The sequence below is a fragment of the Balaenoptera acutorostrata genome, chromosome 20 (assembly GCF_949987535.1).
Source record: "Balaenoptera acutorostrata chromosome 20, mBalAcu1.1, whole genome shotgun sequence".
Taxonomy (NCBI): domain Eukaryota; kingdom Metazoa; phylum Chordata; class Mammalia; order Artiodactyla; family Balaenopteridae; genus Balaenoptera; species Balaenoptera acutorostrata.
The window spans coordinates 25,020,509-25,040,113 of record NC_080083.1 but is presented as its reverse complement, the minus strand read 5'-3'; the positions used below and the strand labels follow the sequence as shown (position 1 = coordinate 25,040,113).

The following is a 19,605-nucleotide window of genomic DNA, read 5'->3' as shown; positions in this document are numbered from 1 at the left end:
TGGTAATAAATATACGAGTACATGTAGAAATTCATTTAATTATATAGCTGATATCTGTCTATTTTAGGCACAACTCTCTGAAATGTGTGTCACTCATGGACCTTTATTTTTTACTATACTCCATGTTACAGACTACATTGATTGTACTTAGGGCCTATGCATGTGTAACTGAAATAATGTTTTGTGAAACAGTATTTACTTGTATCACATGTACTGCTCTCACATTTTTATTCTGTTCATTAAAAAGATGCTATTTGTGACCAACTAAATTTTCACAATATGCAGTCTAATAAAACTGCACTAAATAATAGAAATGTATGAATATGAACAGGAGCAAAATCTGAATTTTCACATTTCTAGATGGATCAGGTTTTTAGTACTTATTAAATTTAGCTAGTTGCCAAAATAAATGGTTCTTACTGTTTCAAAAAATACACAGATCTCCTTTGTGTTCATTTTTAGACATGACTTCATAGATTTTGATTAATGTGTGATCTGATTTTTATATTTATATGTTTTATGTGTAATTCCCCCCTTTTTCAAAGGGGAAAAGATGGTGTTTATGTTCTTCAATTTTATTTTTAATGTGTCAGAGAGAAGGAACCATATCCCATTTTTAGATGACAAAAACAAGCAATAGATAATTCTAGCTAGAAAATCCAATACTGTTTATAATCATTATTTTTAACTTCTTAAATAGTAGTGTACTGGATGGGATACGAAGAAGATAAAACAAATGTTTACTTGTTACACATTGGAGTACACAGATTTCTCATATTTGTTATTTACAGTCTTGATTTTTGCCCCATCTGTGAACCATCTAAGGAACCATTAGTTCCTTATTGGTTTTTTTTCCTTCTTTTTAACTGCTGAATCCTTATTTTTCTTAATTGAGATATAATTGACATCTAACATTGTATTAGTTTTAGGTATACAACATAATGATTTGATGTATGTATATACTGCAAAATTATTACCACAATAAGTTTAGTTAACATCCATCACCACATATTGTTACAAATTTTTTTTTCTTGTGATGAGAACTTTTAAGATGTCTCTTAACAACTTTCAAATATACAGTACAGTCCTGTTAATGAGAATCACCATGCTGTACATTACATCCCCAGAACTTATTTATCTTTTAACTGGAAGTTTGTACCTTTTGACTACCTATGCCCGTATCACCCATCCTCCATCCATCTGCCTCTGGCAGTCACCAACCTGGTTTTCTGTATATATGATCTCAGGGTGTTTTTTTTAGATTGCACATATAAGTGAGATCATATAGTATTTGTCTTTCTCTGACTTATTTGACTTAACATAATGCCCTCTAAATCTATCCATGTTGTTGCAAATGGCAAGATTTCCTTCTTTTTTATGACTGAATAATATTACAATGTGTGTCTTTCTATCTTTACGTATATATCCCACATTTTCTTTATCTATTCATCCATCAATAGACACTTAGGTTGTTTCTATGTCTTGGCTATTGTAAATAATAATATTTCAATAAACCTGGGCGGGGAGTTGCAGATATTTTTTCAAGATAGTGATTTCATTTCTTTTGGAACAAAACCCAGAAGTGAAATTGTTGGGTCATATGGTAGTTCTAATTTTAATTTTTCGAGTACCCTCTATACTGGCTGTACCCATTCCCACCAACAGTGCACGTCTTTTTCTCCGCATCTTTGCCAACACTTGTTATCTCTTTTATTTTAGTTTTTAACGTTTATTTATTATTTATTTTTGGCTGCGTCGCGTCTTAATTGCGGCACACAGGATCTTTCATTGCGGTGCGCGGGCTCTTCATTGCGGTGTGCGGGCTTCTCTCTAGTTGCGGCACACAGGCTCCATAGTGCATGGCTCTGTAGTTGCGGCACACGGGCTTAGTTGCCCCATGGCATGTGGGATATTAGTTCCCTGACCAGGGATTGAACCCTCGTCCCCTGCATTGAAAGGTGGAATCTTAACCACTGGACCACCAGGGAAGTCCGAACAGTTGTTATTTCTTGTCTGTTTTATGATGGCCATTCTAATAGTTGTGAGGTGATATCTCATTATGGTTTTGATTTCCCTGATGATTAGTGTTGTTGAGCACCTTTTCATGTACCTGTTTGCCATATGTGTGTCTTTTTGGTAAAATATCTGTTCATATCCTCTACCTATTTTTTAATCAGATTTTCTTTTCTGTTGAATTGTGTGAGTTCCCTATATATTTTGGATATTAACCCCTTGTTAGATACATGGTTTGCAAAAATTTTCTCCCAGTTGTTACGTTGCGTTTTCATGTTGTTGATGGTTTCCTTTGCTGTGCAAAGCTTTTTAATTTGATGTAATCCTAAGTGTTTATTTTTGGTTTTGTTGCCTTTGCTTTGGTGTCATATCCAAAAAATCATTGCTAAGACCAAGGTCAAGGGGCTTATCCCCTATGTTTTCTTCTAGGAGTTTTATGGTTTCAAATCATATGTTCTAGTGTTTAATCCATCTTGAATTGATTTTTGTGTGTGGTGTAAGATAGGGGTCCAGTTTGATTCTTTTGCATGTGGCTATCTAATTTTTTTCAACACCGTTTATTGAAGAGACTATTCTTTCCCCATTGTATATTCTTGGCTCCTTTGTCATAAATTAATATTTCATATATGTGAGGGTTTATTTCTGGGCTCTCTATTCTTTTCCATTGATCTATGCGTCAGTTTTTAAGCCACTATCATACAGTTTTGATTACTGTAGCTTTGTAATACAGTTTGGAATCAGAAAGCATAATGGCCCCAGCTTTGTTCATCTTTACTAAGATTGCTTTGGCTATTCTGGGTCTTCTGTCATTCCATACAAATTTGGGGATTGTTTGTTCTATTTCTGTGACAAATGCCATTGGAATTTTGTTTGAGATTGCATTGAATCTGTAGATTGCTTTGAGTAGTATGGACACTCGAACAATATTCTTCCAACCCATGAGCATATAATGTCTTTCCATTTATTTGTGTCTTCAGTTTCTTTCTTCAGTGTCTTATAGCTTTCAGTATGCAGGTTTTTTACCTCCTTGGTTAAATGTATTCCTAGGTATTTTATTCTTTTTTGGTGCAATTGTAAATGCAAATGTTTTCTTAATTTCTTTTTCTGATAGTTCATTATTAGTGTATAGAAACACAATAGATTTTTCGTTTTGTTTTGGCTGCATTGGGTCTTCATTGCTGCACACGGGCTTTCTCTCTAGTTGTGGCAAGCAGGGGCTACTCTTCGTTGTGGTGTGCGGGCTTCTCATCATGGTGGCTTCTCTTTGTTGCGGAGCATGGGCTCTAGGCACGTGGGTTTCCGTAGCTGTGGCATGCGGGCTCTAGAGCACAGGCTCAGTAGTTGTGGCGCACAGGCTTAGTTGCTCTGCAGCATGTGGGATCTTTCCGGAGCAGGGCTTAAACCCATGTCCCCTGTATTGGCAGGCGGATTCTTAACCACTGTGCCACCAGGGAAGTCCCCACGATAGATTTTTGTATATTGATTTTTTATTCTCCAACTTGACTGAATTAGTTGATTAGTTCTAACAGTTTTCTGGTGGAGTTTTTAGGATTTTCTGTATATAACATCATGTCATCTGCCAACAGAGATGGTTTTACTTTTTCATTTCCCATTTGAATAAAAATGATAAGAGAGTGAGCATCCTGTCTTCTTCTTAATCTTAGAGGAAAAGCTTTCAGTTTTTCACAAGACTATGATATTAGCTGTGGGCTTGTCATATATGGCCTAATTCCCTCTGTACCCACTTTGTTGAGAATCTGTGTGATGATTTTCCTTTTTTTTTGAGAATTTTTGCATCTGTGTTCATCAGGGATATTGGCCAATAATTTTCTTTACTTGTAGTGTCCTTGTCTGGTTTTGGTTTTGGGGTAATGCTGGCCTCTTAAAATGAATTTGCAAGTGATCCCTCCTCTTCAGTTTTTTGGAAGAGTTTGAGAAGAGTGGTGTTAGTTCTTTACATATATGGTAGAATTCACAAGTGAAACCATCTGTTCCTGAACTCTTCTTTGTTGGGAGATTTTTGATTACTAATTCAATCTCCTTACTAGTATTTAGTCTGTTCAGATTTTCTGTTTCTTCATGATTCAGTGTTGGTAGGTTGTAGGTTTCTAGAAATGTATCCATTTCTCTAGGTTGTTCAATTTTTCAGCATGTCATTGTTCATAATAGTCTCTTATGATCCTTTGTAGTTATATGGTGTCAGTTGTCATGTCTCCTCTTTCATTTTTTACTTTATTTATTTAAGCCCCCTTTTTTTTTTTGGTGAGTCTAGCTAAAGTTTTGTCTAATTTATCTTTTCCAAAAATCATCTTAGTTTCATTGACTTCTTCTATTGTTTTTCTAGTCTATTTCATTTATTTCCACTATGATCTTTGTTATTTCCTTCCTTCTACTAACTTTGGGCTTAGTTTGTGCTTTGTGTTCTAGTTCCTTGAGGTATAAAGTTAGGTTGTTTGAGATCTTGTTTCTTAATGTATGCATTTATCACTATGAATTTCCCTCTTAGAACTGCTTTTGCTGCATCCCTTAAGTTTTCCTATTTTGTGTTTCCAATTTTATTTGTCTCAAGATATTTTTTTAATTTCACTTTTGAGTTCCTTGACCCATTGGTCGTTCAATAGCATGTTGTTAAATCTTCATACATTTGTGAATTTTCCAATTTTCTTCTTGAAATTGATTTTTAGTTTTATACCACTGTGGCCAGAAGAGATACTTAATATGATTTCAGTCTTCTTAAATTTATTAATACTTGTCTTATGTTCTAATACATGATCTGTCCTGGATAATGTTCCATGTGTGCTAAAGAAGAATGTATATTCTGTTGCTTTTGGATGGAATGTTCTGTAAATGTCTGTTAAGTCCAACTAGTCTTATGTGTCATTTAAGTCCAATGTTTCCTTATTGATTTTCAGTCTGAATGATCTATCCATTGGTAAAAGTGGAGTATTGTATTGAAGTCTCCTACTGTTATTGTATTGCTGTCTATTTCTCCATTTAGATATGTTAATATTACTTTCTTATTTTGGTATCTCTTAGTCCACTATAATCTTGTGGGTCTCATGGACACAAGTCCTGTTGACTTTCAAATCTAGATGTTTTGGGGGCCTATCTATCAGGTGGAAGTCTTAAAAGTTGGGTCATCAGGTATGGGTTTGTGGGGAGCCAAGCCTTTCGCTCTACAGGAAGAAGATGGGAGTTGTGAGTTCAGTGTGTTCATGGGAGGAGGTGAGTTCAAGAGCTTCCTATGTTGGCATCCTGAATGAGAACTCTCTAATCTCTTATTAAAAGTTCTAAATCTATAAATTATTTCTAGAATAAAATTGCTTTCCTGAAATGTGTTTATATGATGTATTCTATTTGCGCTATTATACAATTCTACCCTAATTTCCAATTTAAATAGGAATTCCAGTGATCATCTCTGATTTAATAATGTAAAAGCTATAAATTGGATATTGAAACTTTCATTTTCAAAAGTAGTTGCACCACTCTGTTCTGATCACTCTTTTTGGTAAATGTGTGTGTATTTTGTAATCCAGCATCCTGTAGGTACTGAATTAAAAATTTATTAATTATTTTCTATTGTCACAATCACTTTACTTCATCAAATTAATATCCCTACTTTATCTTGTAATTCTGGAGTTTGTTTCTTAGCAATCTTCATCTTATAAGTTTGTGTGAGTCCATTATAATTCAAAAAAAAGAATAGGGACTTCCCTGGCAGTCCAGTAGTTAAGACTTCGCCTTCCAATGCAGGGGGTGCAGGTTCGATCCCTGATTGGGAAGCTAAGATCCCACATGCCTCATGGCCAAAAAAAACAAAAACAGAACAGCAGCAATGTTGCAACAAATTCAATAAAGACTTCCAAAAAAATGGTCGACATCAAAATATCTTAAAAAAAATCTTAAAAAAAAAAAAAAGATGATATGTGACTCTTTTGAAATTATACTACATTTAAAGGAGACCTCAAATATGCAATATTAAAAACATATCAGTTACATTAATGATATTGTTGAGGATGTCAACACTAAAATAAAATATTTTGTTCACTTTGAATTTAATAAATTAATGCTCTATATCTTTCTGTGAAAATAGCTCATAAAGAGTCCTGGTAACAGGTAGGAAATTGCAGTTAGGAAACATTTTATTCTGTTTTTAAGAGGAGAAAGATTTAAAAATTATGAGTTATGTTTCACTGTAGTTTCTGTGAAGATGATAATTAATCGTACCCATTAATTGTGTCCTTTACCATGTGTAAAATATTATTCATTGTAGAAAATATTTAATTACATGGTTATTAGGATCTTAACAAGTTAATATTTCAGACTGATTGTCCATGATACTGAAACAGCTTACAATATTAAGTCATCGTTACCATTTAGCTCTATTTCTGGTTAATAGAGAATAATATGACACAACATATTTGACTGGGACACAGGAATTAACAAGTCATTTTTAGATGCCAAAAGAACTTCACAAATACAGTAGATATTAACACAAATTCCTCTTATACACAAGAAATTATTGAAACAGTTGCTCTGTGGTTTTTAGTATTGACCTTGCAGCCACTTCAGTGTCAAACCCAAGAAGAGCAATAGCTCAGCAGAAGTTTTAACATAGGGAATTCCCTGGTGGTCCAGTGGTTAGGATTCCAGGCTTTCAGTGCCGGGGGCCCGGGTTCGATCCCTAGTCAGGGAACTAAGATACTGCGAGCCACACGGCACAGCCAATAAAAATAAAAATAAAATAAAATCCTTTAAAAATATATATATTTTAAAAAAAAGAAGTTTTAACATATAATGTGTTAAGAAGGCAGTTAATTTATAAAACTGCTGACCAGTTACCTCACACTGATGGTGATAGTTCAGCTCAAACTAACATAAGGTATTAACTGAATACATACTTATCTCCAGTAATAATGCATTCATTTAACATGTTTAGGGATTATCTGTTGCTTTGAAAGAAATCTTGGAATTTAATGTGATCCCTTATCATGAGAATGAAAAGATTTTCTGTTACCATTTGAAGATAAACGTTATTTTATATATTTAGATCTAAGTTGACTTCTTCAATTCAAAAATTAGTATTTTGCAAGCTAATTATTATTATTATAATTAGCTGTACAGTTTCTCTTCTCTTAATCTTAAATATATTAGGAAAACGAAATGTGAAACAAAAGTAGTGCAGGAATATTCATACTTGAAGGCATTGTCTGTTTTTCTTTATTAATCCTTGAAATCTCAGTAGTAAGGACTTATTGTAACTTTTCTTCATCTGCCTTCTGTAGTCATTGGAGAAATGTTCCTGGTGTCTCTCATTCTTACTTTCAGAAGCATGATTGGTTACATACATAATCACTATCAGTGGGAGTGGGAAAGATAATTTTATTTACTTGTATTTTGTTTATTTACTTTTAAAAAGTAGAAAATGATATATGATTACTAGTTGTAAATGCGTGCTGCTTATTTAGATAGAGCTAGAGGATGAAACCCCTCTCAGGCACTTAAAATTGTGAAATACGTGAGCGTTGTGAAATGTGAATCCAGCGAAATGAAACTATTAAAAGGAATTTGGTTTTAGTTGTACAGATTTTTTTTTTTAATGAAGAATGACAATTGAGGAAGTAATCAAATTGAACTTGCTACACAGTTCCCACAAACGCAAAAAAAGAAAACGATTAAAATGAAATATTAATTTCCTTTGATATTTAACTTGAATTTTGAATCTCACATATTAATTTGTTAAACTTTTCCTTTAAATTATTGTTGTTTATTATTATTGGTGCACAGTTTTTCTTGGCTAGTTTATTTTATCTGATGGCCTAAAAAGAATAGCAAGTTTTGTTTGAAATTGTTCTTTTAAACTTTAGTAAAAGAAGGGGTTTTTTTCCTGTTTTTGTGTGCGTGTGTGTGTGAGAGAGAGAGTTGGGTTTATTGTCTAATATTACACCTATAGTACATTTTTCTCTCTTTACTTTAAAAGCAAACACAAACAGAAATATTTTAATGCATAGAAAATGTTAGCTTTACATCATTAGAAAGCTGTCAAATTAATGCAAATAATGAAGTACTGAAGTTGTTTAAAAATAAAGAACTTCTAAAATTGCAGAGCAACAAACAAGGAACATATAATTACCTTTAAGATGTAGAACATTTTAGACAATTAAAAATGATGTTTTTAATAAATATGTTAACAAAGCCTTTAAAGCCATATCAGTAAGTTTTGAATATGACTTTAAATATGAAATAAGTTTAAAATAAAAACAACAAAATATAGTTGTGTTTATGAAATCTAAACATGAGTTAATTTACCATTGTAAAGTATTTCAGATTTGGTGCAAATACTAGTGTAATGCTGCCTTGAGTTTGTTTTCATTACTCTGGCAAGGAAAAACATCAAGAAAATTATTCCTCTAGCTGCATACTCTGCCTCTGTTGGTTTCTTGTGATGATAGCAACTGTGCAGACTTATTAGTTTAATTTAAATAAACTTTTATGAATTATTTAATATATAAATGTAATTTTAATTGCAAGAATATCGTGAAAGACCTGGAAAATAAATTATAGGAAGTGAAAGTAGCATGGTCATGGTGTGTATATGTGTGTGTGTGTGTGTGTAACACATAGTAAGATTTATGAAATCCATTTTCAGTAGATGACTTTCAGACTTTTTAAAAAGTAAAACTCCCCATTAGAAAGGCACTTAACTTATTTTCCTTGTAAAGTATGCCAGCTAAAAATTAATTTAAAAAAAAAAGAGTAAAGGGAACTTTCTATTATACTTATTTGGGTAGAGTAACTCTTTTCCTTCAAATAAAGGTTCTTGAAGCACCGTTAAGGATAATTGATGATGGGCACCCAGGCATCCGAAAGAACAAGGAGTCTATTTTAATTTTTTCTTGTCTAGTTTCTGTTAAGTAAAGAGATTCTGCCAAGGGATAAAATAGTTCCTTACTTTCAGGATGTTTTAAAAAATATGATTCCTTGAGCTTCTGTAGGCTTAAATATTTTTGTTAGTTTATATGTTAGCTGATCTGCATAATGTTAAACATTTTTTCCTTTATATAAGCCAATTAGTATAATCATACCTCTTTTTCAATTTAAATGTATGGGTGTATGTATCTCTATAGTAGAAAAATACCATCAGTTTAAAATGATGGCACTATCATAGTCACTTGGTTGAAATAAATATAAGAATCTAAAGCCTTGAAATTAAGATAAAGGAAAACAGGATAGCATACCTTTTAAATACAACACTTTGTTGATGTTGTCTACACCATTTTATGCAAAAAACTAATTTTTTGTAATTTTATATACTGAGGACTGCATAAATGCTGAGATAGAAAAATGTTCCCACATTAGTCTGACTTGGCAAATAGGTTTATAAAAAGTTTTGTTGTCTTTAAAATAAAATTTGTATAGTTTTTGTTTTCTTTGTTTTACTTTTTCTTCACAATTGAGTACCATCTTTCACTAAAGTAGACTTGCTATGAAGATATCAAGAGCTGTGAAGGAAGGCGTTTTCCTGAATTTATATTTTTAACTCTTGGGCTATATTAATTAAAATTTCATAACTAATTTATAATCTAATAGTATTGTTTGGTATTTTTAAAACTCAAAACATTTCTATTCATTATGGCCAGTTTTTATTTAGTGCTCTGATGAATTACAAATTTAGTAATTTGTGAATTATGTAAATTATTCAAGACAATTGGAAGTATAATTTGTTTTAAAATAAGTTATATAGGAAAACTGATTTCATTATATATTCCTAAACAGTTTTTAAATCAATAAAATCAGTATTTCACTCTTAATGCAGTAAATGTTAATTTAAGAAAAAAAATTAAATCTTCAGTTAGAAATACGAAAAAAAATACAGAGAACCCTTTGCTGCAGTAATTTAGTTGTTTAAAAATATTAAATCTGATGTATTTTATTTACTAGACGAGTAAGCCTAATCCCAAAAAGAAAAATTCTGTCTTTGAAAATACATTGCAAAATTACAAAATTGCATTGTAGAATTTAGTTAATGATTAACTTTCCTATATGTTTGAACTTGAAAGTATTTGTATTAACTGTTAATATCTGTTAATATCTTTTTTTAAAAATTTATTTTATTTGTTTATTTTTGGCTGCGTTGGGTCTTCGTTGCTGCGCACGGGCTTTCTCTAGTTGTGGTGAGCGGGGGCTACTCTTTGTTGTGGTGCATGGGCCTCTCATCGCAGTGGCCTCTCTTTGTTGCGGAGCACAGGCTCTAGGCACATGGGCTTCAGTAGTTATGGCACGCAGGCTCAGTAGTCGTGGCGCACGGGCCTAGTTGCTCTCCTGCATGTGGGATCCTCCCGGACCAGGGCTCGAACCCGTGTCACCTGCATTGACAGGCGGACTCCTAACTACTGTGCCACCAGGGAAGCCCTGTTAATATCTTTTCAAATATATATTATTGGTTTAATTCCTTTGACTTTCTCACCATCCTCAGCAAGTAAGTAGGAGGAAGGTCTTTTTTTTTTTTTAATTTCAGTATTCACTGTTGTACCTTGATACAGCTGTTAAACATAATATTATGGGTTAAAGTGGTTTTGTGTGTTTGTTTTTTGTTTTTTGAATCTACAACTTCTGTTGTGGATTAGAGAAGTGCTTTAAACCCTCTTCCTAGTCTATGAAGGAACCTTCTATCATTTATATTATGACCATTCTATAAGATTGTTGAGCTAAAGAGAGAGGAGTGTTCTATCATGTGAACACTTCTAAAAAAGACATTCACACGTTAGTTAATATCTTTTAATCGTATCAATTATTTTCATTGAAATTTTGATGGGAGTATATACCATTTCAAAACCAGAAAACAGGTAAAGTCAAATTTCAGATTGGTACTTTTAAGAAAAAATATATACATATATATAATTACAGCATCCTCATGCTAGAAGAAGAAAATTGTGGAAATAAATTGGCCAGCCAAATGCATGTTTCAGCCTGGGAGGTAGAAGAATGAAATAAAAAGAGCAGTGATTTTTGAGTCTGAAGTATCTACTCTGCTTACACCCGAGTATTATTGAAGGGCTCCAATAAAATGTTTGTGAAAACCGTTTTATATAACTAGCACAAACTGTGTAAATGTAGGATGTTCTTTGTTTTGTGGGGTAATGAATGGTTAGTTATTGCCACATAAGTGTTTTTTTCCATCTTTTGGCCAAAGATCAGTAGAGGTGTCTTCATTGGCTATCTTGAAAATCCTGTGGTTTCCTACCCTAATATTAATGAGGGAGTAAGTCTGATGAGTTAATTAAAGGAAAGAGAAAGAGATATGTGGTAGACTAGCATTTCCAAAAGAATGGGTTGGTTCATGGTTGGTTTATAACATTTTGTTCATCCCTAGTTAATCCAGAGAGAACCCAAAAAATAGAGTAACAGTGTTTTGGCTTATTCTTGAAATGTGATAAAAGTTTATCTTTAAGGGTGTGTAGTTAATGTTTTATCAAGATTTTATTTGCATGTTTTTCAGTGCACCCTGCTGTGATTTTTTTTAATCATTCATCTTATTAAATGAATCAATGCTTTCAGATTATGAGACATTTGATATTATAAACTCTGTAAAGAGCCATCTTTCTTTCTTCTGTCTACTTTTCATTAATGTTTTGATATCCTCCTTTTATACAGGACTTCGCCTCCCGGGCTAAACTGGCAGTTCAAAACCTAGTACAGAAGGTTGGATTTTTTGGAATTTTGGCCTGTGCTTCGGTAAGTGAATTGTATTTAAATAGTAGATTTATATTTCGATCCAATTTGTTTTTAAAGGTACATGACTGAATAAAAAAAAGTTATCACTTTTAACAGGTATATAATGTTATTAATCATTCACCTTACTGATCAAATGAGCTATTTTCTGTTGGATAGGTTTCTATGTTGTTTATTGACTTTCAAGCATTTCATCATACCATGATGACTTGAGACCTAAATGGCTTGATTCAGTAAGAAAAAAGAGACAAAATCCATCTTTCTCATGAAGAATATATAATGAAGTGCATTTAAGCAAATAACAATGACTTCATTCTTTCCAGAGTTATAGATAGGTAGTCTTTTTCCAAAGCTTCAGGCATTAGTTATAAGGAAGAATTCATATAAAACCTCCTTAAGTGACTTTAACACCTAGCTAGGTAATTGAAACATCTGTGGCAAGGTTAAGGACATCTTTGGCTACAGTGAATTAAGAAGCTATTTGTGTCAAAAACTTAATTAGGACTTCCCTGGTGGCGTGGTGGTTAGGAATCTGCCTGCCAATGCAGGGGACACGGGTTCAAGCCCTGGTCCGGGAATATCCCACATGCCTCAGAGCAACTAAGCCCATGCACTGCAACTACTGAACCTGCACTCTAGAGCCCACGAGCCACAACTACTGAGCCCACGAACCACAACTACTGAAGCCCGCGCACCTACAGCCCATGCTCCGCAACAAGAGAAGCCACCACAATGAGAATCCCACGCACCGCAACAAAGAGTGGCCCCCACTCACCGCAACTAGAGAAAGCCTGCACACAGCGACGAAGACCCAGCACAGCCAAAAATAAAAATAAAATTTAAAAAAAGAAAAAAGTTACTAACTGTATATAAAAAAAAACTCTATAAAAAAAACCTTAATGTCTCAAATTGCAGATTTATGAAATTGACATTCCTTGATGAGTTGGTGTTTATCCTGGTCCTTTTCTAATATAATAGATACAGTTACATTTGAAATGCGGTGTTTTGGTCAGAGTTTTCTTTGGTAGTCTGTACACAATTCTTGGTAGTTCAGTGGTAGATTTGACCAGAATAACTAGATGCATCTAGTTGATATGGTAAAAGCTGCAATTATAAGTAAAATTCAGAAAATTATTGTCTACTGACCCACAGTTACTTTATCCATTATGTATTAGAACTTGAATATATCCTTGAGTACCCCTTTCCTCACCTTAGCAAAATAAATGGCCAAAAAGGGAAGACATTTGGTGCCAAAATTTCTAATATGATATCAACATTCTAGAGATATTCTAAAATATACATGTGCCTCAATCTTTGGACCCTGGCAATACTAGAAATTTTTGTAATCTAACTTTTCTTTTCAATGTAGAAGCTCTTTATCACAATATTGATCTCAACTATTTGAGCAATGTATAGGTATGTTGTAGTGTGATGTAGTGGGATGAGAATTGGCTTTGGAGTCAGGCTTACTTGGGTTCCTAAACCAGGTTTGCCTCTTAGCTATGTAGTCTCAGTGTCAATTTACTCTCCTTGAGCCCTAGTTTTCTAATGTTTAAAATGGGGCAATAGAGACTTCCCTGGTGGTTCAGTGGGTAAGACTCCGCACTCCTAATGCAGGGGGCCCAGGTTCAATCCCTGGTCGGGGAACTAGATCCCATATGTATGCCGCAACTAAAGATCCCGCATGCCGCAACGAAGATCCCACGTGCCACAACTAAGACCCAGTGCAGCCTAAATAAATAAATAATTTTTTTTTTTTAATGAGACAGTAAGACACTCATTACAAAGGTTGATGTGAGGATTTAAGATAATATATATGAACCAACACAGTGCCTGGAAGGCGAACTAAGAGCTCAACCATTTTTTATTGTTATTCATCAGCTTTGTATCAACCCCTGAGCGCTTGGATGAAGAAGTGAAAGCTGTATTCCCTTTCCTCAAGGATCCTGAAGTCTAGTGAGGGAGACAGTTTAAATACAATAATAAGTAAAAGGTGCTGTGGAAGCCCAGCAGAATAGGATTAAGCTGAGAGGCCTGAAGAATGATAATGTCCTTAGTTTAGAAGCTAAGAGAACAGTGTGAGAGCCATGTTGCCTGGGTTGAAATTCTGGAATCATGCTCTGCTGCCATTAATGCTGGACAAATTGCTTAATCTGTCTGTCTCACTTTTCTTATCTATAAAATGGATGTAATATCATATAGCATTGTTTTGGGAATTAAGTGAGTTGATGATGTAGAAACCTTAGAAACGTACCTAACAATTCAATAAAAGTTAGCTTTCATTATTCCTGGGGAAAATACAAGAACCTTTGATTTATTAAAGCAAAAAATATTTATTCTTTGGCACTCATCTATGCCTGTGTCTTCCCTGCTAAAATTCCACTTTCTATACTAACCAATCTTCTTTATATTTGACTAGGAATAGTCAATAGCCAACGTAAATTAATAGATCAATTTGACCCTCTAAGAACTTTTTACTAGGAAATTGTTAATACTTATATTAAAGTACTAAAAGTATGTGTACTTGATTTAAGGTAAGAAGGTAAGTAGAGGGTAAGGTAGGAAGAAGTTTGTTTTTGTTTTTTTATAAATTTATTTATTTTATTTATATTTGGCTGCGTTGGGTCTTTGTTGCTGCGTACAGGCTTTCCCTAGTTGAGGCAAGTGGGGGCTACTCTTCATTGTGGTGCGTGGGCTTCTCATTGTGGTGGTTTCTCTTGTTGTGGAGCATGGGCTCTAGGCACGCGAGCTTCAGTAGTTGTGGCACGCGGGCTCAGTAGTTGTGGCTCGCTGGCTTTAGAGCTCAGGCTCAGTAGTTGTGGCACACGGGCTTAGTTGCTCTGCAGCACGTGGGATCTTCCCGGACCAGGGCTTGAACCCGTGTCCCCTGCATTGGCAGGCGGATTCTTAACCACTGTACCACCAGAGAAGCCCAGAAGTTTATTTATTAATTAGTTATTTTGTTGTTAACATTTAAACTAAGATAAAACTCGTAATTGAGGGAAAATCTAAAAGCTACTTAATAGTTCTTTTAATTCTAATCTTCCTTTCTGTGTATTTAGTTAACAATTGAAAAAAAGGATAAGTAACATGCATATGTAACAACAAATTCATTGATTATGCTCTTCTGAGAGTATCCAACGTAAAACTTCTAATTTTTATCTACTCTGATTACATATCTTGTATACTTTAATTTCCAATTCAATATGCTGTGGAGCCTGATAATAAAGGAAAACAATTAAAATTTTAATTCATGGAGTTGTGAGAGTCATATGAGAAAATATGAGAAGTGACAATTGTAAGGATGTGGAAGTGACATTGTTATTAAATGGTTGTAAGATGAAATTGTGTAAAGCATTTGAATTTGGATAAGAAAAATAAAATTGAGCTATTGAATCTGAGTGTTATTAAGAGAAGAATACTTGAATTCTGATTTAGTTATGGCATTGTTTTTGAAAGAACATTTGTGACAAATATCTTTTAAACAACTGGGCTTTTATTTGAAAGTCCAAACACAAAATTATATAAATTAATTAGCTTATAAATGGTTCCACCAACAGACACAAGGACAAGAGTACCTCTGTGGGAGAAAAATGGATGAAGTGCTCAAAAAGAGCTTGTGGTTTCTTTGCATTTTTACATGAAATTATCTATTAGCATTCTTGAAATGTGGGAATGTTCAGAAAAGGTATTTGTTGTGAATCGCTTCTTTGTCTGGGACTGAGTATTCACAACATCTGAATCTGTGCTCTTGTATTTCCACCCTTGATTTTCTTCCTAGAATGAATCGCATGACCCCATGGCCTTGGGCTGTCATAGATAAAAAAAATTCATTATTTGTATTTTACATTATGTTGAGAAATGAAAGCACGGCCACCTATAAATGTATTTGTGAATTTACAAGAATGTTTTCTGTAGATGTGAGTACTTTCTAGATAATCTTTTTCTTCATTTATACCTCACCTTATAAAACAGCTACCAAATGGTTAAGTATCTACTGAATGGGATTAAGTTCCTGTTGATCCATTGGCTTTATCCAGTTTTAATGTGATGAAAAAAAGTATATTTACGGGGCATTAGTCATAAGTAATGCAGGCAAAAGGACAGCTGTGTTTGCTTTGAACAAATTAAGCAATCGCCTGGGATGAATATGTGACACAACTTATAGAGACATTAGAATACTTGTCTAACTATCCAGACAGTCTAGTACTGATCAGGGAACCCATACCTCTCTTTCCAGTGGTAGACAAGGCTTAACACATAATTTCACACACCTATAGGTGGTAAAATAAAACTGTTTTTTGGATTATATATGGACGTTCCATTTTAATTTTTTCTTTTTTTAAATAGATTCCAAATCCTCTGTTTGATCTGGCTGGAATAACATGTGGACACTTTCTTGTACCTTTTTGGACTTTCTTTGGTGCAACCCTGATCGGAAAAGCAATAATTAAAATGCATATCCAGGTAATTATACCCTTTGACTCCCTGTTTAATGATGATGAACCCCTTAAAAGACACTGAAAACATATTCCCCTTGCTCTCTCCAAGGCAAATTGTCAAGATTTTGGTTCTGCTTCTTGGTTGGTAGCATGCTTAGGTATTCAGCCACGGAACATCGTTTGGAAGTTAGTGGATTTCGGGCAGGTTTTCCCTACTCCTGTTGGAAAGTTGTTCCCCTTTATTATTTTTTTCCTTGTTTTATTTCTTTCCTTCTTTTTTCCTCCCTCCCTTCCTTTCTCTCTTTCTTTCTTTATTTCACTTTTGCCTTGTGAAACTGTTTATCCAAGAATTTTACCAAACAAAAATAGTGTTCCTGGGCTTCCCTGGTGGCGCAGTGGTTGAGAGTCCGCCTGCCAATGCAGGGGACACGGGTTCGAGCCCTGGTCTGGGAAGATCCCACATGCCGCGGAGCAACTGGGCCTGTGAACCACAACTACTGAGCCTGCGCGTCTGGAGCCTGTGCTCCGCAACAAGAGAGGCCGCGATAGTGAGAGGCCCGCGCACTGCGATGAAGAGTGGCCCCCACTTGCCACAACTAGAGAAAGCCCTCACACAGAAGTGAAGACCCAACACAGTCAAAAATAAATATAAATAATAAATTAATTAATTTTAAAAAAAAATGTACTTTAAAAAAAAAAAAAAAAATAGTGTTCCTGTATAGGAAAATGCACACCATATTAACATACGTAGTCCAAAGATGTTTTATCTTTACTGACCATAGGCTGAGGAAGTATTCCCTTTCATTAATTCTACTTTTCTTTCACACATTCTATATATAACACTTCCTCTCAAGGCACAAATATCCTTTACAAAATACCAGCCAGATGGTAATGTGGACAATGTGGAAGAAAGGGGGCCCTGAGGAGACGAAGAGATGTGGGTTTTGGTTAGAGATGTGAGAATCTGTTAGTCTTCAAAGACACTCTTAACAAAATCTTTAGGATAGGGCTGTGTGTGTGTGTGTGTGTGTAAATAGAGGAGAGAAAAGAGGCCAATAACTTAAATGAGAGGAAATGGATATATGCTTCTAGGACTGTGATACGAATCGATACGTGTGGTATAAAAGGCAAATCTTACTAGAATAAAATAAAATTAACATGGAAAGAATGTCTTCATTAATGAGGTTTGCAAGAAGGAAGCATTCACCAAAGGAAGGGCAAGAACAGTGAGTAATGTCTATGCCCTGGTCTGATTCCTTAATAATTAAAAGTACGTCTATCCCCCAAGTTTCTGCTTACCACCCCTCTACCTCCAGTTCTTAGAAGAATGAAAAAGGAAAACTTCAGCTGCTTCTACCTGCCCAGTTTCTCATATTAGACTTTGGCATTTAGGATGTGTTTATTGAGCTTGTCATCTACTCTCTGGCCATGCTAATCACTCAGAATTTCAAGGCTTTATTTTTCCTCCTTCAAGGAATATAATTTCTCCTACTTACGTTAAGTGTATTGTTCAATGACTATGGGTTTTTAACTTGTAAGTTAAATACTGATGCTAGTTACTTTGGGAAAGATTTAAATTACCATAACAGGGTTTTTCAAATGATAAAATCATTTAGCTTTTTGAAGTCCTTTGAAAGTATTAATACCAAAGGAACAATAACAGATTATTTTAATTCCCTTTATAACAGCAACTTCTCTAGGAATCCATAAACTTAATGTATCCTGCTTTATGTACTAACTTTCTATAAAATACAGTAAAATATATTATGCTAAAAGTACCCTATAGTTATAGGGTATGTAACTTATCAGACCTTTCATTATAGCATATTCAAAAATAGTATATTTTTTTAACATTCTCAGTAGAATTTTTCAAGTTATCATAATAATGCTTAATGTTTTAATATAGTACTTCACCCTTTAAAGTACTTAGTGTATGCCATCCGATTTAATTCTTATAATCCTGGGGTAGAGAAATTACTACTCCCATTTTGTAATTATCAAACTTAGAGAGGGAAATAGGTAATAGTTGCCTAAAAGAATAAGTTAACAGCTGGAATTTGAACCTGAGTCAGCTTCAAGTTCAGTGTTCTTTCCACTCTTTTGCAATGCCTTCTTAACTGTATTTATATGATCACGAAAACTGAATTGTTTAATACCTGCTGTTTATCAGGACCTGTGCCAGGCAGTTTGCATTGGTTATCTCAGAACAATCCTGTGAGGTGGTTATTATCCCCATTTCATAGATGGGAGGGACTAGAATTCAAACCAAAATCGTGCTATCTGTTAAACCTCCCCTAAAAGTTTGAAATCAGCCCACCTAATAATGTTAATTAAGGATTTCTCTTTCTACTGGACAAGTTCCAATTCCTCAGCCTGTAGAAGTTCCCTTAGAAATATTTCCTTTCTCCTAAATGATGAAGAAAATAAGGAGTCAACATACTTATATAATATTTCATGTACCATATAATTTACTTATCATGTGTATTATTTATGCCTTTCAACTTTCCCCCTACCGCCACACACACGTGTACAGAAATATAAGCTCCATGAGGGCAGAGGTTTTTGTTTCTTGGCTCCCTAAGGTATTCTAGTGCCTAGAATAGCATCTGGCATGTAGTTGGCACTCAGTAAATATTTAATATATGAATCAGTCTAAGATACTTCTTTCCATTGGAGGACCCTTCTTTTATAGATATATAGTTTCTTCTTTGTTCATTCTGGCACCATTAGTTCCCTACACCCATATCTTTCTTTTTTTTAATTATTCCTACTCTACCCTTATTTTCTCTGTGCACATGGTTGACGTGGTTGAGTGGGCTCTTTGGGGATCTGTGCCTTTTGTTTATTTGGTAGAATCCCCACCCAGACCTCAAGCGTGAAAGATTCTGAGACATATGTTCTTAAATGTCTTGCCCAGCCCAGTGAATTTTCAAGCTGTTATATATAAGAAGAAAGTCTTGTTTTGTTTTCAAGAAACGAAATTGTGTAATTATCTGGGCATTGGCTTATTTAGAATGTTAGGAAATGATGGTAGGGAACTCATGGTGGTGAAATCACTGAGAGGCAAACCATTAGCTCTGTTTCTTAGTAAAAGATTTATAGCTCCAATTAACTGGCTTTTAGTATGGATACTAGAAGAGTCCCCATATATTAATGCTTTTCTCCCTAAATGATCTCTTGTAATTGTCTTATTAGCTTCATAATCTTCATACACCATTTGTGTAGGAATGTTGATAAATCATCATCCATCTTGTAATTGTTTGATATCTATATGTGCTTACTTTTTTCGTGAGATAGGTAAATACCTTTTTCACATTAATAGATACATAAACGAACACCAAAAAGGACCGTGAACTTATTTTTTTTAGTCTTGTTTCCTCACACATATCCAGCTGTGCAGCTGCCAGTGTCTTTGTTA

At 34.3% G+C, this 19,605-nt stretch overlaps 1 protein-coding gene and 1 non-coding gene across 3 annotated transcripts in view; both read left to right on the top strand.

Annotated features, from left to right (window-relative positions):
- Positions 1 to 19,605, top strand: part of VMP1 (vacuole membrane protein 1) — a 129,291-nt gene that overhangs the window by 87,869 nt on the left and 21,817 nt on the right. For both annotated transcript variants that reach the window (XM_057536691.1, XM_057536692.1), the window contains exons 8-9: positions 11,668 to 11,748; positions 16,096 to 16,212. In XM_057536691.1, the coding sequence (XP_057392674.1) occupies positions 11,668 to 11,748; positions 16,096 to 16,212 (198 nt within the window). The remainder of the gene's footprint in view (positions 1 to 11,667; positions 11,749 to 16,095; positions 16,213 to 19,605) is intronic.
- Positions 13,320 to 13,392, top strand: TRNAR-CCU (transfer RNA arginine (anticodon CCU)). Its single transcript has one exon. It is a non-coding gene; the product is annotated as a tRNA-Arg (tRNA).